General features: G+C 42.5%; 1 protein-coding gene and 1 pseudogene across 4 annotated transcripts in view; one reads left to right on the top strand and one right to left on the bottom strand.

Annotated features, from left to right (window-relative positions):
* The window catches only part of IFT80 (intraflagellar transport 80), a 95,382-nt gene extending 90,354 nt beyond the window's left edge, over positions 1-5,028 (top strand). For all 3 annotated transcript variants that reach the window (XM_045583642.1, XM_036447319.2, XM_045583644.1), the window contains one exon: positions 4,573-5,028. In XM_045583642.1, coding sequence (XP_045439598.1) covers positions 4,573-4,683 — 111 coding nt within the window. In that variant the 3' untranslated portion in view covers positions 4,684-5,028. The remainder of the gene's footprint in view (positions 1-4,572) is intronic.
* Positions 5,029-12,610: 7,582 nt separating this feature from the next.
* On the bottom strand, positions 12,611-13,601 carry LOC118723287 (annotated as a pseudogene). Its single transcript, XR_004989208.2, has one exon. The product of XR_004989208.2 is annotated as a 40S ribosomal protein SA-like (transcript).
* Positions 13,602-19,524: the final 5,923 nt, after the last annotated feature.

The following is a 19,524-nucleotide window of genomic DNA, read 5'->3' as shown; positions in this document are numbered from 1 at the left end:
CATAGTATTTTATAATGTATATGTTTTATGATTATGTATAATATTCATCTTTGTGAGACAGAATTTGAATAATTCAGACCTTAATGTAATGAGAACATACTCGTGTTCTACACATACAGTGGTCTAAAGAGAGAATGAGAGCCAGGAATGGGGAGAACCAGGTTGGTAGCTTGCAGGAAAACAGAATAGAGAGGGAAGGAAGATGAGGAGCAGCCCGTGAAGAGAGGGAAGTTGACTATGTAAATCACATGTGTCAAACACAAGGCCCGCGGGCCAAATCCGTCCCACCAGGCCTTGCAATGTGGCCCACACCGCGCTGTCATCACTGCACTCTGCTGCCTTTCCATCACAATGACAGTTTATGACTGTTCAGTAAACCATTCGGCCCGGGATTTAGGCTGGATTTTAGATTTTGGCCCCTTCTCTGATTGAGTTCGACACCCCTAATGTAAATAATAATTGAAGGCAGATGTCCTAGAAGTATCTAAGAAGACAGGATCAGTCAGGAACTTATGTGAAGAAGTTGGTCAGAGACAGAAGGGAAAGAAATAAGGATGGATATAGATAAGATGGATACAGGTGAGCACAAAGAAGGAAATTAAGTGAATTTATGTCTGATAGCCACTGTATTTTCTGTAAAGTAGGAAGCTGATGAGAATAAGAGAGATGGTGTAGAGAATGGAGAGCCATCTGGTATAATTTTGAAATTACTTCTTCATGAATAAGAATTGAGTAGGAATTAGAATAAGAAGTGTCAAATAGTGTTGACACTCCCTATAATAGAAAAGAATGTGTGTTAGTATAGAAGTCACTTGACAGCTGTCATGAGTACATCCTTATGTAAAATTTCATTATTAAAAATAATCTATTCCAAGGACTGAATGATCAGAACACTGCTCTAAAGCTGGATGGATGCCAAATTGAAATTGATATTGAAACATGGTCAGTAGGGCACCGGTCAACTGAAACCCTCATTTGTGTTCTAACAAGTAGCTAATACAGATGTCATCAGTTTACTTGATGGAATTCTGATGTACCAGGGTACCATCAATATATGGTTTTATGGTGATTGATCTGAGAAACATATGTAAATCAATTTCAGCCCAGAAGAAGGCCAAAAAGTTCATCAAGTTTGTCTTTCTCTTTGCAAATGTTTTGTTAGACATCAAAATGAGTGTTTTGCCATTTTAAAAATATCAAATTCCAGCCTGATTTAAAAATGAGTTTTTCAAATAATCTAACATTTGCTTTGCCTTTCAGTAAGCTGTTTCTTGCGCTTAGCATACACATTCATCTTCTATTAGTAAAAAGGATTCTTTTAATTCATCTATTTTATATATTATAGAAAAAAGTATGTGAAATTTTATCTTTTTAAAAAGATGACCAGCTGAAACCGGTTTGGCTCAGTGGTAGAGCGTCGGTCTGCAGACTGAAGGGTCCCAGGTTCGATTCTGGTCAGGGGCATGTATGTTGGTTGCGGGCACATCCCCGGAAGGGAGTGTGCAAGAGGCAGCTGGTCGGTGTTTCTCTCTCATTGATGTTTCTAGCTCTCTATCCCTCTCCCTTCCTCTCTGTGAAAAATCAATAAAATATATTTTAAAAAAAAAAGATGACCAAAAGTATCCCCAAATTAATTCACAGAAATTTGGATAAAGGATATTGGAATAAAAAAAGAACCAAATATGAAATTCCATCAACGTCCAGCACAAAATAAAGAAGGCAGGAATTCCTGTTAAGGTTAATCTTTCAGGGACTTAAGATAAATCTGCCCAAGCATCAAATAGTACTTTAGTGTGGTATAATATTACTTATTCCACCCAGCTCCCCTACATGAAGGTGAGAACCTTTTCACTTTTGGCTCAGTCTTAAGATCTTGGATTTATTTCACAGTAAGTCAGTTAGGTTAGACGAGGGCCTAGTATTCCTATGTCTTGGCTGAGAGGACACACATTCCTCAATTAGGGATCTCTAAACTTTTTGGAGGAGTGGGCAGGGATTGAAAGTCAGGTGTTAGAGGGGACTTTTATTTTAATACTAGAGGCCCGCACAAAATCTCATAAGACCCAGACCCGCCATGTTGGTGGGTCCCTGAGGCCCACTGTGCTGGAGGGACCCCCAGACCTGCCATGCTGTGAGATCCATCAATGCATCTCCTGGTGACCGGTTGTTTGGTCATTACAGTGTTACGGCATTATGGTCACTAGTCTTTTATTATATAGGCTAGTGGCCTGGTGCACGAAATTCATGCAAGGGGGGGGGGGCTGGGTTCCCTCAGCCCAGCTTGCACTCTCTCCAATCAGGCCCATCCCTAAACTGGCAGTTGGACATCCCTTGCAATTTGGGATCACTGGCTCCTAATTGCTCATCTGCCTGTCTGCCTGATTGCCCCTAACCTCTCTGTCTACCTGCCTGATCTCCCCTAATTGCCCTCCCCTGCTGGCCTGATCTTATCCCCAACTATCCTCTGCAGGCCTGATCTTGCCCCCAACTGCCCTTCCCTGCTGGCCTGATCTCACCCTCTATGGCCCTCCCCTGCTGGCCTGATCTTGCCCCCAATTGCCCTCCCCTGCTGGCCTGGTTGTCCCCAACCACCTTTCCCTGCTGGCCAGATTTCCCTTACCCCCCTAATGGCCTGATCCCACCCCCAACTACCCTCCCCTGCCGGCCTGATCACCTTAACTGCTTCTGCCTGCCTGCTTGCCTGATCATCCCTAACTGCCCTCCCCTGTCTGCCTGATCTTGCCCCTAACTGCTCTCCCCTGCAAGCTTAGCTTGATCACCCTTAACCCCCTGCCTGCCTGATCTTGTCCCCAGCTTCCCGTCCCTGCTGGCCTGATCACTCCTAACTACCTCTGCCTCAGCCCCTACCACCATTTCTTCGTCTGGAAGGAAGTTGGATGTCCAGAAGATGGCCGGTTGACCCAATCTAATTAGCATATTACCCTTTTATTAATATAGATTATATAGGATAGGATTGCTTAAATGGGGGTGGAGAGCCTTTTTCAGCAGGAGGAGATACTCTTGGCAGACAAAAATACATAATCTCTATATCTGGACTGATAACCAGCCATATGCACTATAATGCCAAACCAGTCATTAAAAAATTGAATCACTTTCTTACACCTTTCACCAAACAGCTATTGCCCTTAAAACCCTTCCTCAGCCCCCACCTTAGGTTCTGCCTTCACAGTTCACCCAGATTAGGTTTTGATTGGTCAGTTTCTATGTCAAAATCTCCGCCTCCTAGTCAGCCATTGGCTCCTCTCAGTTCACCCAGATTTGGTTCTGATTGGTCAGTTGCTATGCCAGTCAGCATCTCCAGGCCTGTTTCTGGGCCTGATCAGAGAGGCGGGGCTGATCAGCAGCCACCCCAGGCTGCTGGCCAAGCCTAGAGAGAGAGAGGTGTGGCTGCTGGCAAGGACTGGAGAGAGAGAGAGAGCGAGAGAGAGAGAGAGAGAGAGAGAGAGAGAGAAAGACAGAGAGAGAGAGAGTGAGAGGCAAGAGCTGATCAGCAACTATCACAGAGGCTGTGGATCAGACACCTCTTCTCTCTCCGGGTCTCGCCACCAGCCCAGGGTGGCTGCTGATCAGCCCCACCTCTTTCTCTCTCCAAGAAGTCAACAGTTCAGCCCACTTGCTAGTCCCTGCCCACCCAAGCCTGTACACACAGCATGGCATTCAGTCATTCCTTTGGCTGTTTTGGACATTACGGACTTTGGCTATATATATATATATATATATATATATATATATATATATATAACAAGATGTAGCTATTATTACCTAAGTGATTAAAAATTTAAGCAAAAAAAAAATGACGGTTCTATACATTTATTGGAGTATTTCAATGCAGCGGCATAAGAGATGGATTTAAAAACAGAAGGATGCTTTTTCTTAAAGAAATTGTTCATAGGACTTAGGGCAGAGTCCATGCCTGATATCAAATGTAATGAGAGCAGGGCAGAGGTGCGTCATCAAGGATCAAAGGGAAGGAAGTAGACTCAGATATTATCACTTGTTAGTGATTCTTGTTGTGTGCCCCAGCCTTGCTTTCCCATTACTTCCTCTGATACTTTACATCATTGTTTTAATCACCACTATAACTTTATATTACTTTAAGAAGCCATTTTTGCAAAGTATGCTCAAGGGAAGCAAATGCTGTCCTGTCTTTCCTCAGAGCTAGGCCTCTAATGTAAACTTCAGAAGATAAGCAGAGAAGAGCTGAGCCATTTGCAACAGGCTTGGTGGAGAGCAGTCCGCATTCTCCCCTATGTCCTGAGACACCTGCACAGAATCCTGAGGCTCCAGGGCACTGTTTGGATATGCTTTGTATAAACTTCTACAACAAGATTTTGGTCTTTTTAGTCACAATGAGAGTATTTGCTTTTTATTGTGCTTAATGTTATGGTTGGTCTTATTCTTAAGCTATATATATTTTTAGCATTAGTTTTTCTGAACTTTTCTTTCATGCCCTTTTACTCTAATGTTTTAGAAGTCATGTAATATATTGATATATATATTTTATTCCTGGTTTCTTTAGAATAAACAAAATGTATTTTTTTTCTACTGCAGCTCCAAATAGATTGGGAGAAAATCAAAGTAAAAATTGAAATGGAAATTAGCAAAGAACGAGAGCGATCATCAAACAGTCAGTCCAGCAAGATTTTAGAGCAAAAGTTCTAAATGCCATGCTTATCTTTAAGAAGTTTTACCTGCTGAAACTAATTCTGATTAACCAAGGGAAAGCCTGTGTTCTTCACTAAAGAGAAAGGTAGAATCTTTAAATATAAGCACTTGCTGTGTATTTAATGCTAAAAGTATATTCAGAAAGACTAAACACAATAATTGATCTAATTTCATCTTTTATATTTTTAATCTAATAATTCACAAAATATTCCCATATATTTATGACATGTCTATGTAGTGTTGCTTACATCCCATATTTTTGTCTATTATTTTATCCCTGAATCTTCAACATGAACAAATATTTTAATGCTGATAATAAAATATTACACTTTTTAAAATGTATGCTAGTTTCTGTTCGACTTCTAAATCATAAAGTGCTCTAAAGTTTATTTATACAACAAAAATACAGGAGGATGGATTTATGAAAATGTACAGTAATACATATACGTGTATAACAATGTTCATAGCATTATTCATAGTAGTAAAAAGGTGGACAAAAAGATGAATGGATAAAAAATGTATGTACGTATAATGGAATATTATTCAGCCTTAAGAAGGAGTGACATTCTGGCACATGCTACAAACATGGATGAACCTTAAAAGTATTACCTACCCTAAGTAAAATAAGGATATGACCCCACAAGTGTATGACCCCACTTATTGGAGCTACCTAAAATAGGCAAGTTCATTGAGACAGAAATGAGAATGCTGGTTGCTAGGGGCTAGGGAAGGGGAAGTGGAGGAGTTATTGTTTAATGAGTACACAATTCCTGTTTGGGAAGGTCTAGGAGAAAAGAGAAGTCTGTGAGGGCAGGTGGGGAGACACAAGCTCATTTTTAATTTTGCCTGCTTTGCTCTGAAGCTCCTCTTTCCCTACAACTTGACTTGAGCTGTTAGACATCACTCCTGGCCATTGCTGACCATGCACTGTGCATAACTTTTTAACTGGAGAGATTTCTAAAATAGACCATTTCAAAACAATTCAGAGCAATTCAATTTTTTTAGATGTTTCCAGATGTTCTAGATTAGGGGTGTTGAACTCAATCAGAGAAGGGGCCAAAATCTAAAATCCAGCCTAAATCGCGGGCCGAATGGTTTACTGAACAGTCATAAACTGTCATTGTGATGGAAACGCAGCAGAGTGCAGTGATGACAGCGTGGTGCGGGCCACATTGCAAGGCCTGGCGGGACGGATTTGGCCCGCGGGCCTTGTGTTTGACACATGTGTTCTAGATGATAAAAAATGATCTTGATATTCTTCCACTGTAAAGCAGTGTTCATATTAAAATAATTGGGAAAACACTTTATAAATCTGTGGAAGTAAATCAAGTGGCTATTAGCCTATCTCTGTTATCACCAAAATAGAGAGTTTAAAATGATTCACCTCAGGAGCAATAAAACCTCTACCTAAAATATATTTTCTTTTTGTAAAGTCAACTGGGACTGTACTAGAGAGCTAGTGAAAAATAATGTTCACTTCTACACAAACATAATAAACTAGATTTGCAAGCCAAGACATTCCACATTCCTAGCATTAAATGCTAGAGCAAGCATGTCAAACTCGCGGCCCACAGGCCACATGTGGCCCACAATGAATATTTTTGCAGCCCCACCAATATAATGGTATGTAAGAATTGTTTTTTTTATTATTTTTTAATCAATCTTTATTGTTCATATTGTTACAAAGGTTCCTCATTTCTTCCCCCCTCCACCAGGTTCCCCACCCCACCCTCCGCCCCCTCCCCATCCCCCATTGTCCTCATCCATAGGTGCACAGTTTATGTTCAGTCTCTTCCTCCCTCCCTTTCCCTGATAGTAAATCCCTTTTCAGATAGTAAATCAGTTACTTAGCATTTTCTCATATCAATAATACCTCCACATACCCAATGATACACTTCACACAAAAGACATTTCCAAATAGGTCAACCAGCCTCATCCAGGCCCCACCCAAGGCACTCACAGATCAACACAGATCAACACCCCAGCCCTATACTAACTCAACACATCCAGATCTAAGCCTTCATCACTTGATTCAGCAGACCCTCAAGTTCCCACAAAAGTTTCCAGCCATGTCTGAGAGGCAGCCGTGGGGCAGGGGCAGGCGAAGAGCGAGCTGTTCCGGGCCTGGCTGTTCCGGGCCTGGCCTCTGTTGCTCTGGTTCATTCCACAACCAGCTGCTCCAGGTCTGGTCACTGCCGCTCCCGACCTAGTTGCTCTGGACCTGGCTGCTGCTGCTCCGGGCCTGGCCGCACCAGACCCGGCTGCTCTGGGCCCGGCTTCTCCGGGCCCGGCTGCTCCGGGCCTGGCCGCTCCCAGCCTGGCAGCCGCTGCTCCGGGCCTGGCCACACCAGACCCGGCTGCTCTGGGCCCAGCTGCCCCGGGCCCGGCTGCTCCGAGTCTGGCCGCTCCCAGCCTGGATGCTCCGGGCTTGGCTACTGCTGTTCTGGGCCTGGCTGCTCCCAACCCGGCTGCTCTGGGCCCGGCTTCTCCGGGCCCGGCCACTCCGGGTCTGGGTGTTCCTGGACTGGCCACCCTGGGCTTGGCTGCCTCCGCCTCAGGCCTGGCTGCCACTGCCCCAGGTCTGGCTGCTCCAGTGCTGGCTGTTGTTGCTCTGGCTATGGCTGCTGCTGCTCTGGGGCCTGGCCGTTGCTGCTTTGTGCCTGGGCACTCTAGGCCTGGCCGCCGCTGTTCCAACATTCTGTCCTTTTTTAAAAAAACAAAACAAAACGCATTTATGTTGCAATGTTGGCTGGTGAGTTGAGTTCTGACTTAGTCTTTGATTTTTCAAGATCTTCTTTGTATTCTTTCTTAAGTAATTTTGCTATTTTTTGCTCTCACTTGATTTCTTCACATTGAGAACTTTGGTTTCTTCCTCCTTGTCCTGGTAGCTTAGCAGGTTGGCCTGTGGCACCCCTTTGTTCTCCGTGGGCTCCTGCGCTGCTTCAGCCTGTTGCCGGAGTCGGCGCCACTCAGGAAGCAGGCCCCGACCTTGGCTCCATTGCCCACGCTCAGAGGTCGAAGGCTCAGGGGCACTCCCCCACCCCCTGGAGGCCCCGTCGCCTGGCTCCCTGCCAGCGCCCGGCTGGCTGGTGTCCGGCAGGGGCTTCTGCTCCCTGTCGCATTCCTCCAGTCTGGAGCTTTTTTTTTTTCTCCTTCCCGCTAGGGGAGTCTAGGATCAGAGTCAACAGACTGTCCTCTGCGCGCAGTGCCCGCGACTCTGGGGGCTCCGCTTTTCGCCACTCCTCTGGGATTCCGCCTCACAGCCCCGTCTCCCCCTGCCCGAGCCTGGGTCCCCAGGGTCTGGTCCAGGACTGGGGTTCAGAGCAGTCCGGACTGAGGCTCAGCGTCGCCGGAGGCTTTGTTTCTTCCCGCTAGGGCACATGTGTCAAACACAAGGCCCTCGGGCCAAATCCGTCCCGCCAGGCCTTGCAATGTGGCCCGAACCTCGCTGTCATCACTGTACTCCGCTGCGTTTCCATCACAATGACAGTTTATGACTGTTCAGTAAACCATTCGGCCTGCGATTTAGGCTGGATTTTAGATTTTGGCCCCTTCTCTGATTGAGTTCGACACCCCTACGCTAGGGTAATCCAGCATCAGAGTCAACATTCAGTCCTCTGCGCGCAATGTGCGCGAGACTCCGGGGGCCCTGCTTTTCGCTGCTCGCTTGGGATTCCGCCTCACAGCCCCATCTCCCCCTGCCGGAGCCTGGGTCCCCAGGGTCTGGCTCATATCTGGGGCTCAGCACTGCCGGTTCGGGGGTTCAGCCCAGGCTGGGGGTTCTATTTCCTTCCTGCTAGGGAATGCCAGGCAGCACCCAGCCCTCTCCTCCTCTCCGGCTGCGACCTCTCCACGCGCGCGTGCGTGTGAGCGCGCAGCATGTCTCCGTACCTTAGGCTTTTTTTCAGCTCCTCTGATTTTCCTTCTGGTTTTCTCTTTCCTTCTTGTTGTAGAATTTTCAGTCAGTCGACTACCTGTAGCTCTGGGTGATGTCCACTCTACGTTTTAGTTGTATTCCATTGAAATTGTTGTGTGCTGCTGTGGTTAAGTGTCTACCCGAGCAGCCATCTTGGATCCTCCTTTTTCTAAGAATTGTTTTAATAAAAATTCCGTAACTTAATTTTTACAATATCCTGTTACACATAATTATTAAAAATGAACTGCAACATTCGATAATGACTGATTTCTATAATTGTGTTACATTCATTTCCCTTTTGTGTCTTGAGCACAGATGCACCATTTCTCTCCACTAATACTAGCAGCAAATATTTTAGCAGCCAATTTCCACATCATTAGTCTTGGACTAACTTGTTTGGTGTGTGCAACAAATATTTCACTTTTGAAGAACAATAAAAATAGGTTTATCTGTGTTCCACTTATTAATTTGTGCAGTGTCTGGTAAGTTAATGTTCAAGAAAGAATATTAATTTTTCTTAAAATGTTCTATTATCTTACAATTATTACTCATTTATTTCAACCTTTTCAATTTTGCATGTCTCTATAGAAATAAACTACGTTTCAATGAAAACTGAAGCTTTTGTTTTTTTTGCAGCCCACATCAACTTTAACCTTGTTTATTTGGCCCATGTTGGCCTCTGAGTTGACATGCTTGTGCTAGAGGGTATTTTCATAGAGATTAATATTTACAACATGCTAGAGGATTAAATTCTTTAAATAAAATACAGAGATGGAGAGTCGTTACCAGGGGTTAGGGTCTAGTAAGAGGGAGAGGGTAGATGTGGCTTTGAGTTTGACTATGCAGAGGGGCAGGAGGCAGCTCTGTGGTGATGGGACAGCTCCCTGTCTTCATGGTGGTGGAGGTTACATAAAGTTGCACGTGGTAAGATTGTTCAGAAACAAAAGCATTTGGTCAAACCTGTACTATACATATATGTTTACTGTGGATACATCTATATGCAATAAAAATATAGACTATTCTAGAAGGATACCACACAGTGGTTAACTCTCAAGTTGGAGGAGTGTGCAGGGATTGAGGGTCATGTGTTCAGAGGGGACTTTTATTATATCTTCCTTTTTTAAATAGGAAGATGTATGTGTTGTTACCTAAGTAATTAAAAATTTAAGCAAAAAAAAAAAAATACAGGACAGTTCTGGAGTATTTCAGTGCAGTGGCATAAAAGATGGATTTAAAAACTGAATTTTCTTGTGTGCAAGTGTTTATATTGTAATATGGTTTTATTACTGGCTCTGTCCCTCAATGATATATTAAATCATAACCGTATTTCCAGATTAATAGCTGTTTTTAAAAATCATTTGTTTAAAGTATTACATGTCTCCTTTTCTCCCAATGACCTCTCCCTGGCCACTTCCACCCTCCAATAGATGTTTTGTCATAGTTTAAAGGCTGCAGAATGCCACTTTGTATGGATAGAACATAATTTCCTTAAGAAGCCTGGGTTAATTTATACTAGTGCTTTAACTTGTTTCCTGGTAATCAGATCTTTGTGTAAGACCTGATTATTTCCATGGGATAGATTTCTAGTTGGGATTTAACTGCTGAATCAAGGCTATATACATATAGGGCTTTTGATAACTGTTAAAGGTCTGCTTCTGACACATTCTGGAACGTAGGAGTTCCTCAGAGCTCAATGCAAAAATTTTTTTATGGCCTCAAAGATAGCTTTGACCCCCTCCTCGCTCCCAAATCCATTTGCAGTGACAATGCCAACCACCTTATATGTAACCTTTACTGGGTGCCAGGCTCTAAGAGCTTCACCCTCTGATGTAGTGCTTTTAGTCTCCTTCTCAGAAGAAATTGAGGCCTAAAGATGTCAGGCAGTTCAACTGGAATCAGCCCTAATAAGCAGTCAATGTGAGGTCATGAGCATTGACAACTTGGTCCCAGAATCCAGCTTGGGAGGTGCCTTTATGTATGTATGTATGTATGTATTTATTTTTAATTTATTTGAGAGAGGAAAAGAGAGAGACAGAGAGAGAAACATTGATGATGAGAGAGAATGATTGATCAGCTGCCCTTCCAACGGGGGATCAAGCCCACATCCCAGGCATGTGCCCTGACTGGGAATTGAACAATGACCTCCTAGTTTGTAGATCGATATTCAACCATGAACCACTCAAGTTGGGCAGGTGTTTTTTGTTTTTTTAATTGAGAATATCATTGGCTATAGTAACAATATATTAGTTTTAGGTATAGAACATGATGATTGTATATTTATATATATTATAAAATGATCACCACAATAAGTCCAGTTAATATCTCTCACCACACATAGCATTTTTTGTGTGTGATGAAAACTTTTAAGACCGACCCTTTCTAATGCACAGGTCTTTCATTTCTTTGGTTAAATTTATGCCTACGTATTTTATTTTTTATGCAATTGATTATTGTATATTGATATCATGTCCTGAGTCTTTAGTGGTTCATTTATTCTGTCTGTGGTTTTTTTTGTTTTTGTAGGAATCTTTAGGGTCTGTGTGTGTTTGAATATACGTTTGTAATTTATATAAGTAACAAGATGGCTTTTAAAAGGTCTGAGAGAAATAACATTTTAGGAGAATAATTTACAAGTTATGTAGTTACTCATTCCTCTTGATCTTAGACGACCCTGCCAGCAGTTCTCAACCTGTGAGTCACGACCCACAGGTTGAGAACCGCTGCTGTAGAGCAGCAGTTCTTCCACAAATTCTTAAGACCATCGGAAAACACAGATATTTACGTTATGATTCATTAACAGCAGCAAAATTACAGTTATGAAGTAGCAACGAAAATAATTTTATGGTTGGGGGTCACCACAACATGAGGAACTGTATTAAAGGGTCGTGGCATTAGAAAGGTTGAGAACCACTGCTCTACACTGTAGCTGTTTGGGGATTAGACCAAAGCATCAGGAATTGAGTTCTTGTACTACTTTATTCAGAAAGTTGTAGCGAGCTGCACGTTGATGCCATTGGCCTGTATGGAGGCGCTCCTGTTTCGGAGGTGCTCCTGTTTCGGAGGCGCTCCTGTTTCGGAGCCCCTGGACCATAGTTGGCGGAGAGGTGGTGGAATGTGTTAGACTTGACCTAACAGTGTCCTCTTTACGAGGCCTCACAGGACAGGCGTCTCCCGGCTCTCAGGGCCAGGAAGATTGGCGCTCTGACGCAACTGGTCTAGTTTTTATTTACAAACCAGAATCTTTTAAATGATGTTTCTTTCTTTGTATTTCCTGCCAAGAAGCCCAGAACAAAGGAATAGCCTTATTTTCCAGCTCTTCTTTTCCTATTTGCCTTGGTTTCTTCATTTACTTTTTGGGGTTCTTTTTTTGTGTGCCCTTTTTGTAAATGACTTTAAACCAGTTTCGGTATAAGTTAAAGAATGGCTGGATGTCTGGATGAACAGGTGCATCCATCAGTAGATGGATGGATGGGATAATTGATGTATTTGTGAGGTTTTTTTGTTTGTTTGTTTGTTTGTTTTTTTAATCTTTGTGGGAAGTTTATCATTTGGAGCCCAAAAAATACAATTAATTTCATTTCTGTAAGTTTGCCTTTTAAATATTGAATGACAGTTTTGTGCCCTGGCTGTCTCTTCTTCGGGTTAAAAATCAGAAATGTTCATATGAAAGCCTGCATGTCAGACTTGGTTCCACTACACCTGAGTGGCTTTCAGTGTCCATTGGGCCAATGCATTGTCCCCACTGCTCCACTTGCCTTCCTCTGCCTCCTCAACATGTATTCTCCCAGTGCCTGTACCCTCCTCTGCTCCGACAGCCCTGATGTCCGTTCTCCAGGATCCACTTCCAAGGCCACTACTTTGCCCTGGTCCTCACCCACAGCTTCTCTGTCTATGAAGTCCAAAGATCCAGTTCCCAATCCCCCACCCCAGTGGCCTATCTTTCTAGCAATGCCTACCTTTGTCCCACTAGCATCTCAAGATATCCACACTTTTTTTTTTTTTTTTACACAACTTTTAGAAACTTTGTTTTCCATCAACCTATTTCCATTCTGTTAAGAATTTGTGGAAGAACAGCTTAGGACCACTCAGTGGCTGTTCCTACCCATTCAGTAGCCTGAGCACTGGGGGCTGCAGACCAGTCTCCAGAGGGAGGCTGAGCACTCCAGTCTTCATTAGGAAAATGCTGAATGGGTAAGAGGGCCCTGAACACCTTCAGACCAGTCTGCAACCTCAGGCTGAGCAGCAGTGAACTCGGGAGCAGTCCCTTCACCCTGAAACTCCTCCTTGGTCGCAGCCTTTCCAGCCATGGCTGCTCTGCCTTTTCAGTCTCCTCAGGATCTCTGTAGAAGTAAAGATCAGGCATGCCCTCCCACGGGTGTTCACGGAGGTGGTGCCACGCATGTGTCAGACCCACTGAGTGAGGCCCCTTGTTGCTGCAAGGGATGGCAATGTCCACATAGTGCAGAGGAGAGTCTGTGTTACGCAGAGCAATGGTGGGCGGGTTAACATAAGACGCCTCTGTGAGAGGCCGGTGGTCAGCCCTGGGGTCAGTAACCACCAGAACCTTGGCTCCGGAAGGCTGCCTGGGTCTGGTTGGTGAAGGTTCCAAGAGTGAAGCGGCAATAGGAGCGGCTCCAGTGGCAACAGCAAGCTTCAGCGCAGCTCGCTGGCCAGGATTCCTGGACGACAGGACACTGATGTCAGCTGGGTTTTCGATGGCACAATGGCCCGGCTGCCAGCAGAAGCTCCTCCCAGGTCCTCTCCGATTGATGATGTAGGAGCCATCGCTTTTCTTCTTGTAAATGCGCTATTCCATCTGGAAGTCAAGGTTGGTGCCACCTAAGTGGGTTCCTGCTGCAAGGAATTTGAGGACACCCACCTCCTTCATTTGCAGGACATCAAGGGCACCGGACATTGTGAAAAGTTTCCCTTTCAGTTACGTGGGAGCCGAGAACAACGCCGTATGGAGCCCTCCCTGGGTAGCACGGAAAGCAAGATATCCACACTCCCCACCATTTCCATTCTATTCTGTCTGCCGCCTTTAACCCTTCCTCGCCTGCCCAGACTCAATGTGTCTTTTTCTGCCCAGGTTTTCACCCACAGTGTATCACCGGACCAGATGACAGATTTTTTTAAAGTTAATTTTTGTTTTTCCTAAAAAGTGTTTCTATTCTTAATTCAAATGGGTTAATGCCCATGATTAACTGGAAAGGTTTTTGAATCCCCACAAGGGTATTTGAATTTCACACCAAGAACCCAGAGATGACCATATGTGTATACTCCCACTTGAAATACATGCTCATGCCCTGGACATAGTTGTTGAGTGCTTTCTATACATTACCTTAATACTCACTGAAATCAATACTTCATTGGAGGTAGTACTCTCCCCAGTAGACAGATGAGAAATTAAGCAACTTGCTTATGGTCATGTGACTAGCAAATCTGGAGCCCAGAGATTCACCAGGCCGCCTGAGGGTAAACCAGTCTCTCACACCATCTGAAGTCTTAGCCAGCGGTCATACCCTACCAACAGAATCTCCACTTAGGAAGCCCTTTTTGTTCTTGCCTCAGTGCTGGCTGGCCCGGGGTATTTCATTCTAGAGTCTATGGTTATCATTTTTATCCTGAACATTTAGAAACCATCTGTTTCTTTTCCTTTTAAAAAAATGTTGGACAAGATTCACCAGCTATTTTAAAGAAATGCTTTTTCAATTTTTAAAATTAATGAAGTCAGACCAGGAAGGAGACACATTTGTTGCTTAAGGAATTGGCTGAATAAGATGGAAAAGAACAACAGCTGAGTTATTTTTGTTTGCCATTTCAGGTTTTATCTAGGAAACATTTCTGCATTCCCACAAATGATTTTTTTTTTTTTTTTTTTTTTAGTTATTAAAGATTTCTGGTCCAGATTCTATTTTAATAATATTTCCTTAAAAAAGCAAAGAACAAATAATAGCTACCTTATTTCGCCTGTGAAAAAACAGAAAGCGATGCTAGTGTGATGCTCTGTAGCTACAGCCACAGCCCTGACGGTAAGCTGTTCCACGAGGTGAAACCACGTTGCGAAGGTTAGTGGTTAAGAGGACCGGCTCTGCAGACAGACATTCACCGGAAGCTCCCACTTACCGGCCATGGACACACGACTCAACCTCTGAGCTGCTCTTTTCTCATCTGTAAAATGGGATAAGTGATCCCTAGCTCCTGCTGTGAGTTTTAAATGAGATAATATATGTAAAATGCCTAGCACAGTGCCTGGTATAAGGAAGTATAGTTATTATTGTTACAATCATGATGAAAACAAATGAAAAGTATCACCTCCACAGCAACTACCAAGAATGTACCTAAAGTTGTGCACGTATTTACATTTGTTCTCTGGAAGAAAGACTAAAATGTGAATTGCTACCAAATTTTGAGAGCATGCTAGATATAATGACATTTAACATAAAGTGCTAGAAATAACAATAAAGAATTGCCAGGACTCAAATGTAGTATGATGCATTTCAGAAATTAACTTGTGACATTGCTAATAACAAAGATGACAGATATTTATTAAAACAACATTAGGTGTCCACAAAAAGCTTAAAACTCCAAAGCAGAAACTCGAAGGCTCCTTGGAACACTGCTGAAAACAACAGAAGGAAAGGCAGAACTGTGGGAGGTGTGGCCGGTATCAGAGAGCCCCCACCATACCAAAGAAACAGGAGCAAATAAACGGTGCTGATTTTCCACAGGAAGCTTAGGAGCATGCAGAGCACACACCAGAGCCAACAAAAACTCTTAGGAATCCTCACAGGAGTACTGAGGGCACCTAAAATAAAACCAGAACCCATGGAAGACCAGCAGCTGTCAGGGAGCTCTTGTAAACACTGAAAGAACCAGAGGGACAAGTACATGATGATGATGTCCACAGAGAGCTTAGGAACACTTGAAAGCAGAATCCAGAAGGAGCATAAACTCTAAGGACACTCCGGAGACTGCGGGGAGAACTGAGGACAATGCAGACTCTGTGGAAGGAGACCTGGTTGGCAGCAAAGAGCTTGTAAAAACACCAAAGCAAGCTGTGCAGCTAGAGAGCAAGAGCATCCAGAACCCCTTACCTCCCAGGTGGACATGCAGAAAAGATGAAAACCTCACAGGTATCAACAGATTGTATAGGAACCAAGGAAAAGGCAGAACCAGTGTTAGACCCATCAGCAAAATGGGGACTCAGAAGAGAAGACAACCAACAAGAAACTTAGGACACACGGAAACCGGTTTGGCTCAGTGGATAGAGCGTCGGCCTGCGGACTGAAGGGTCCCAGGTTCAATTCCGGTCAAAGACATGTACCTTGGTTGTGGGCACATCCGCAGTAGGGAGTGTACAAGAGGCAGCTGATTGATGATTCTCTCTCATTGATGTTTCTAACTTTCTATCTCTCTTCCTCTCTGTAAAAAATCAATAAAATATATTAAAAAAAGAAACTTAGGACAGTTCCCAGGGAGAATTGTGAGTCGGTCAAACTGATAGTTAATCATGAAACTTCTGAGAACACATGTGGAAAAGGCTGAATCCATAGGCAGCCGCACAGGCCCTGCAGACAAAACACCTAAGGAAAAGAGAAATGAAGTAGGAGACTTGACAGGTGTCAGGAACCTCATGACAACCCCAAAGCAGAGATGTGAATCAGCAGAAAATCCTACAGGTGCGATAAAACTTAAGAAAAAATTCTAAGGTACATCCAGGCGAAGATCTGAAAGACATTACAATTACTTATGGCTATTCCAAATTTTGAAAATTTATTCACAGGAAAACCTTTTAGTAAGGATTCTGGTATATCAGAGAAATTACAAGACAAACTTAAAATATCTGTAATAAAAGATGTGAAAAATACTATTCAAGAAAACAAAGAGAAAAAAATATGAGAATACAGAGTGTACACAGCCTATATAATAAAAGCCTAATATGCTAAGTGTCTGACTGTTCCTTTGACTGTTTGACCAGTCGCTATGATGCGCACTGACCACCAGGTGGCAGACACTCCAACCGGTCGGTTAGCTTGTGGCTGGGATCTGGCCAATTGGGAGTGGGCGAGACCAGTCAGACATGCGCTGGAGCCTTCCCTCAATCCCTCCCCAACCCTTGTGAGGGACCCCACTAGTGCATGAATCCATGCACTGGGCTTCTAGTTTTTCAATAAAGAAATGTAGAAGGCTGTAAAAAAAAAAAAACCTTTAAAAACACCAGAAGAAAACCTGAAGTGAATAGGTATTGATACTTTATTGAAACCATTAAGAAAAAAAGAAAAATGCAATTAAAGACTTCTTGGAACCAAACACTTATGGCAGAATCCAAACAAGACACACTGTTTGGAGGTTGACTGTAGTGGACTTGAAAATTCCTCTTGTAATACTTGTGGATACTGGTATGAATCCAAAACAAATTCCCCTGAAACTCAAGATGTGTGGCCAAAGAACTTGCAAGATAGAGTTGGTCAAAGAACAAGATCTACCCTAAAAAACAAACAAAAATTTCAAGAATCTAAACATTCACCTAGTCAAATGGATAATGTGCAAAGATAAATGTAAAGAAACTGGAGCTTGCCTTAGCCAATTTGGCTCAGTGGATAGAGAGCCTGCAGACTGAAGGGTTCCAGGATTGATTCCAGTCAAGGTCATATGCTCGGGTTGTGGGTTTGATCCCCAGTATGAGATGTGTAGGAGGCAGCCGATCAATGATTCCCTTTCATCATTGATGTTTCTCTCTCTCCCTCTCCCTTCCTCTTCGAAATCAATAAAAAAAAAAAGATATTTTTAAGAAAGAAGGAAAGGAAAAAAGAAAGAGAGGGAGGGAGGAAGAGAGAGAGAGGGAGGAAGGAAGGAAGGAAGGAAGGAAGGAAGGAAGGAAGGAAGGAAGGAAGGAAGGAAGGAAAATGAAAAGAATCCTGAGAAGAGCTTCTAAGAGAAAAACTTCTGTGAAACAGAAGACAGAAACTATTACCTCAGGGAAGAAGTAAAGCTGGTATAAGTCTACAGGAATCTGGTAGCTTGGCTGGTTAAACAGGAGCTGTGCACATGGAAAAAGCTGACCAACCAATAAAGAGTTTGCAAGAAAAAAAGCTAAATCTACAACTGAAAAGAAGATACTTTTAAGACCCAGGAAAATAAAATTAATTTTGATCTGGTAAAATCTTTGAACAATAGAAGAGGAAATTCACACAGACCAAGATAAAATAGGAGTAAACCCAGAACTTTCTAATATTTTTGTCTGATGAAACAAATATAGCCAACAGAGTCCCAGAAAATAAAACTATTGACAGTTTTTCAGATAAATCGGTTGTGGGCTTGATCCCCAGTGTGGGGTGTTCAGGAGGCAGCCAATCGACGATTCTCTCTCATCATTGATGTTTCTATCTCCTTGTCCCTCTCCTTTTCCCTTCCTCTCTGAAATAAATAAAAATATATTAAAAACAAGTAATGTGAAGCTAGAGGTCTACCCAGTAAAACAGACAGCACACCCAGAGGGAGCCAAAGAGGAACCCACGCAGAGTATCTGTGGGAATGTAAAACCAGAAACCTCCAGAAGTCAGATGCAGATAGAAAACAAAGGAAACACCTTAGAAAAGACTGTTTTATCCAAAGAGCAAGCTTTGTGCAAAAGGCCAAGCAAAAACCAGAGCGGTATATCACAGCAAAGATTAACTTGGAATTCTAAGAGATGTGTTTCGGAGTTGAAGAGGGAAAATGTGATGATCTTTAGTTTCATGGCAAGCATAAATATCCTTCACAGTATAATTTTTTTGTCATAAAATAAGTGATTTCTGCAAGTAAAAAAAATTAAAATAGGTTTTGACATTTGATTATAGGCAAAATTAAAAAAAAAAAGAATTAAGACATACTTTCCAGCCCTATGGAAAATAGCATGTCTTAAAATAAAATAAAAAAATACTTTTGCAATTTTCTAGTTGCTGATTCATTCTTTGGTTGATAAAATATCTTTCCTTTGCCTACTAGTGATTAGCCTTTTTGTCAATGGATGAGAGAATGAAAAAGTAAACTCTAAACCAGTAAGGTCAGGTATAAACTTGCCAATATTCTATTGCTGATTGGTTGTCTGCAACTTACACTTTTTGAGGGATGGTTAGTGCTGGGTTGCTTAAAATAAAACAACTCATTGCTGTTTCTCTTAATCTGGAAATCCAAATTGATTATGATTTGAGATTTTTACAGAAGTCAATGCGGAATATTATATAAATCTGAACACCATACTTTGTTTGTAACGTATCAGTTTTAGCTCTGAATTGTTTCTTTAATTCCATTTGAGAGAAACCATATACATGCATTGGACAACATTAAGGTATTGCATTTTAAACTGTTGAGGCCATTTCCTTAATATTCCCTTTGGCCTTTACAATTGAATCTCGTTTTCCTTATATAGCACACCTCATGCCATTTGGCACAACTGCCAATGAATGCCATTTTCCATGGTTGAAATGCAATTAATGGCTTCTTAAAACTATCATTCTATCTCAAGATGACATTTTCCCCTTGGTTATGATATCGAATGCCAATAACAAATTGCTTTGAAGCAACTGGAGACATATATATATATATATATATATATATATATATATATATATATATATATATATATATATATGATTTAGAAAATCAATCATGTTCTCTCACATTCCAGATGGATTACCATATATCCAGGACCATTATTCCCCTTCTCACGAGAAGTCAGTGGAAGTAAAATATGCTTGAAATGTTTTCATCTGTGAATTACTTTGATAATTGAAAGCCAGGAGCAAAGGCGTAGTTAATACTGGAGAACTGATGCTCTCAGGTGGTTTTGATTAAAATGTGTACATTACTTAAGCAGCCTTGCAAAAATTATCAGTCACACACTATCCTCCACAGTGTAACACACATACAACACACAC

This window comes from Pipistrellus kuhlii, unplaced genomic scaffold (genome assembly GCF_014108245.1).
Source record: "Pipistrellus kuhlii isolate mPipKuh1 unplaced genomic scaffold, mPipKuh1.p scaffold_m20_p_2, whole genome shotgun sequence".
NCBI lineage: Eukaryota > Metazoa > Chordata > Mammalia > Chiroptera > Vespertilionidae > Pipistrellus > Pipistrellus kuhlii.
The sequence above is the reverse complement of the archived record's forward strand: the minus strand, read 5'-3'. Positions and strand labels throughout refer to the sequence as shown.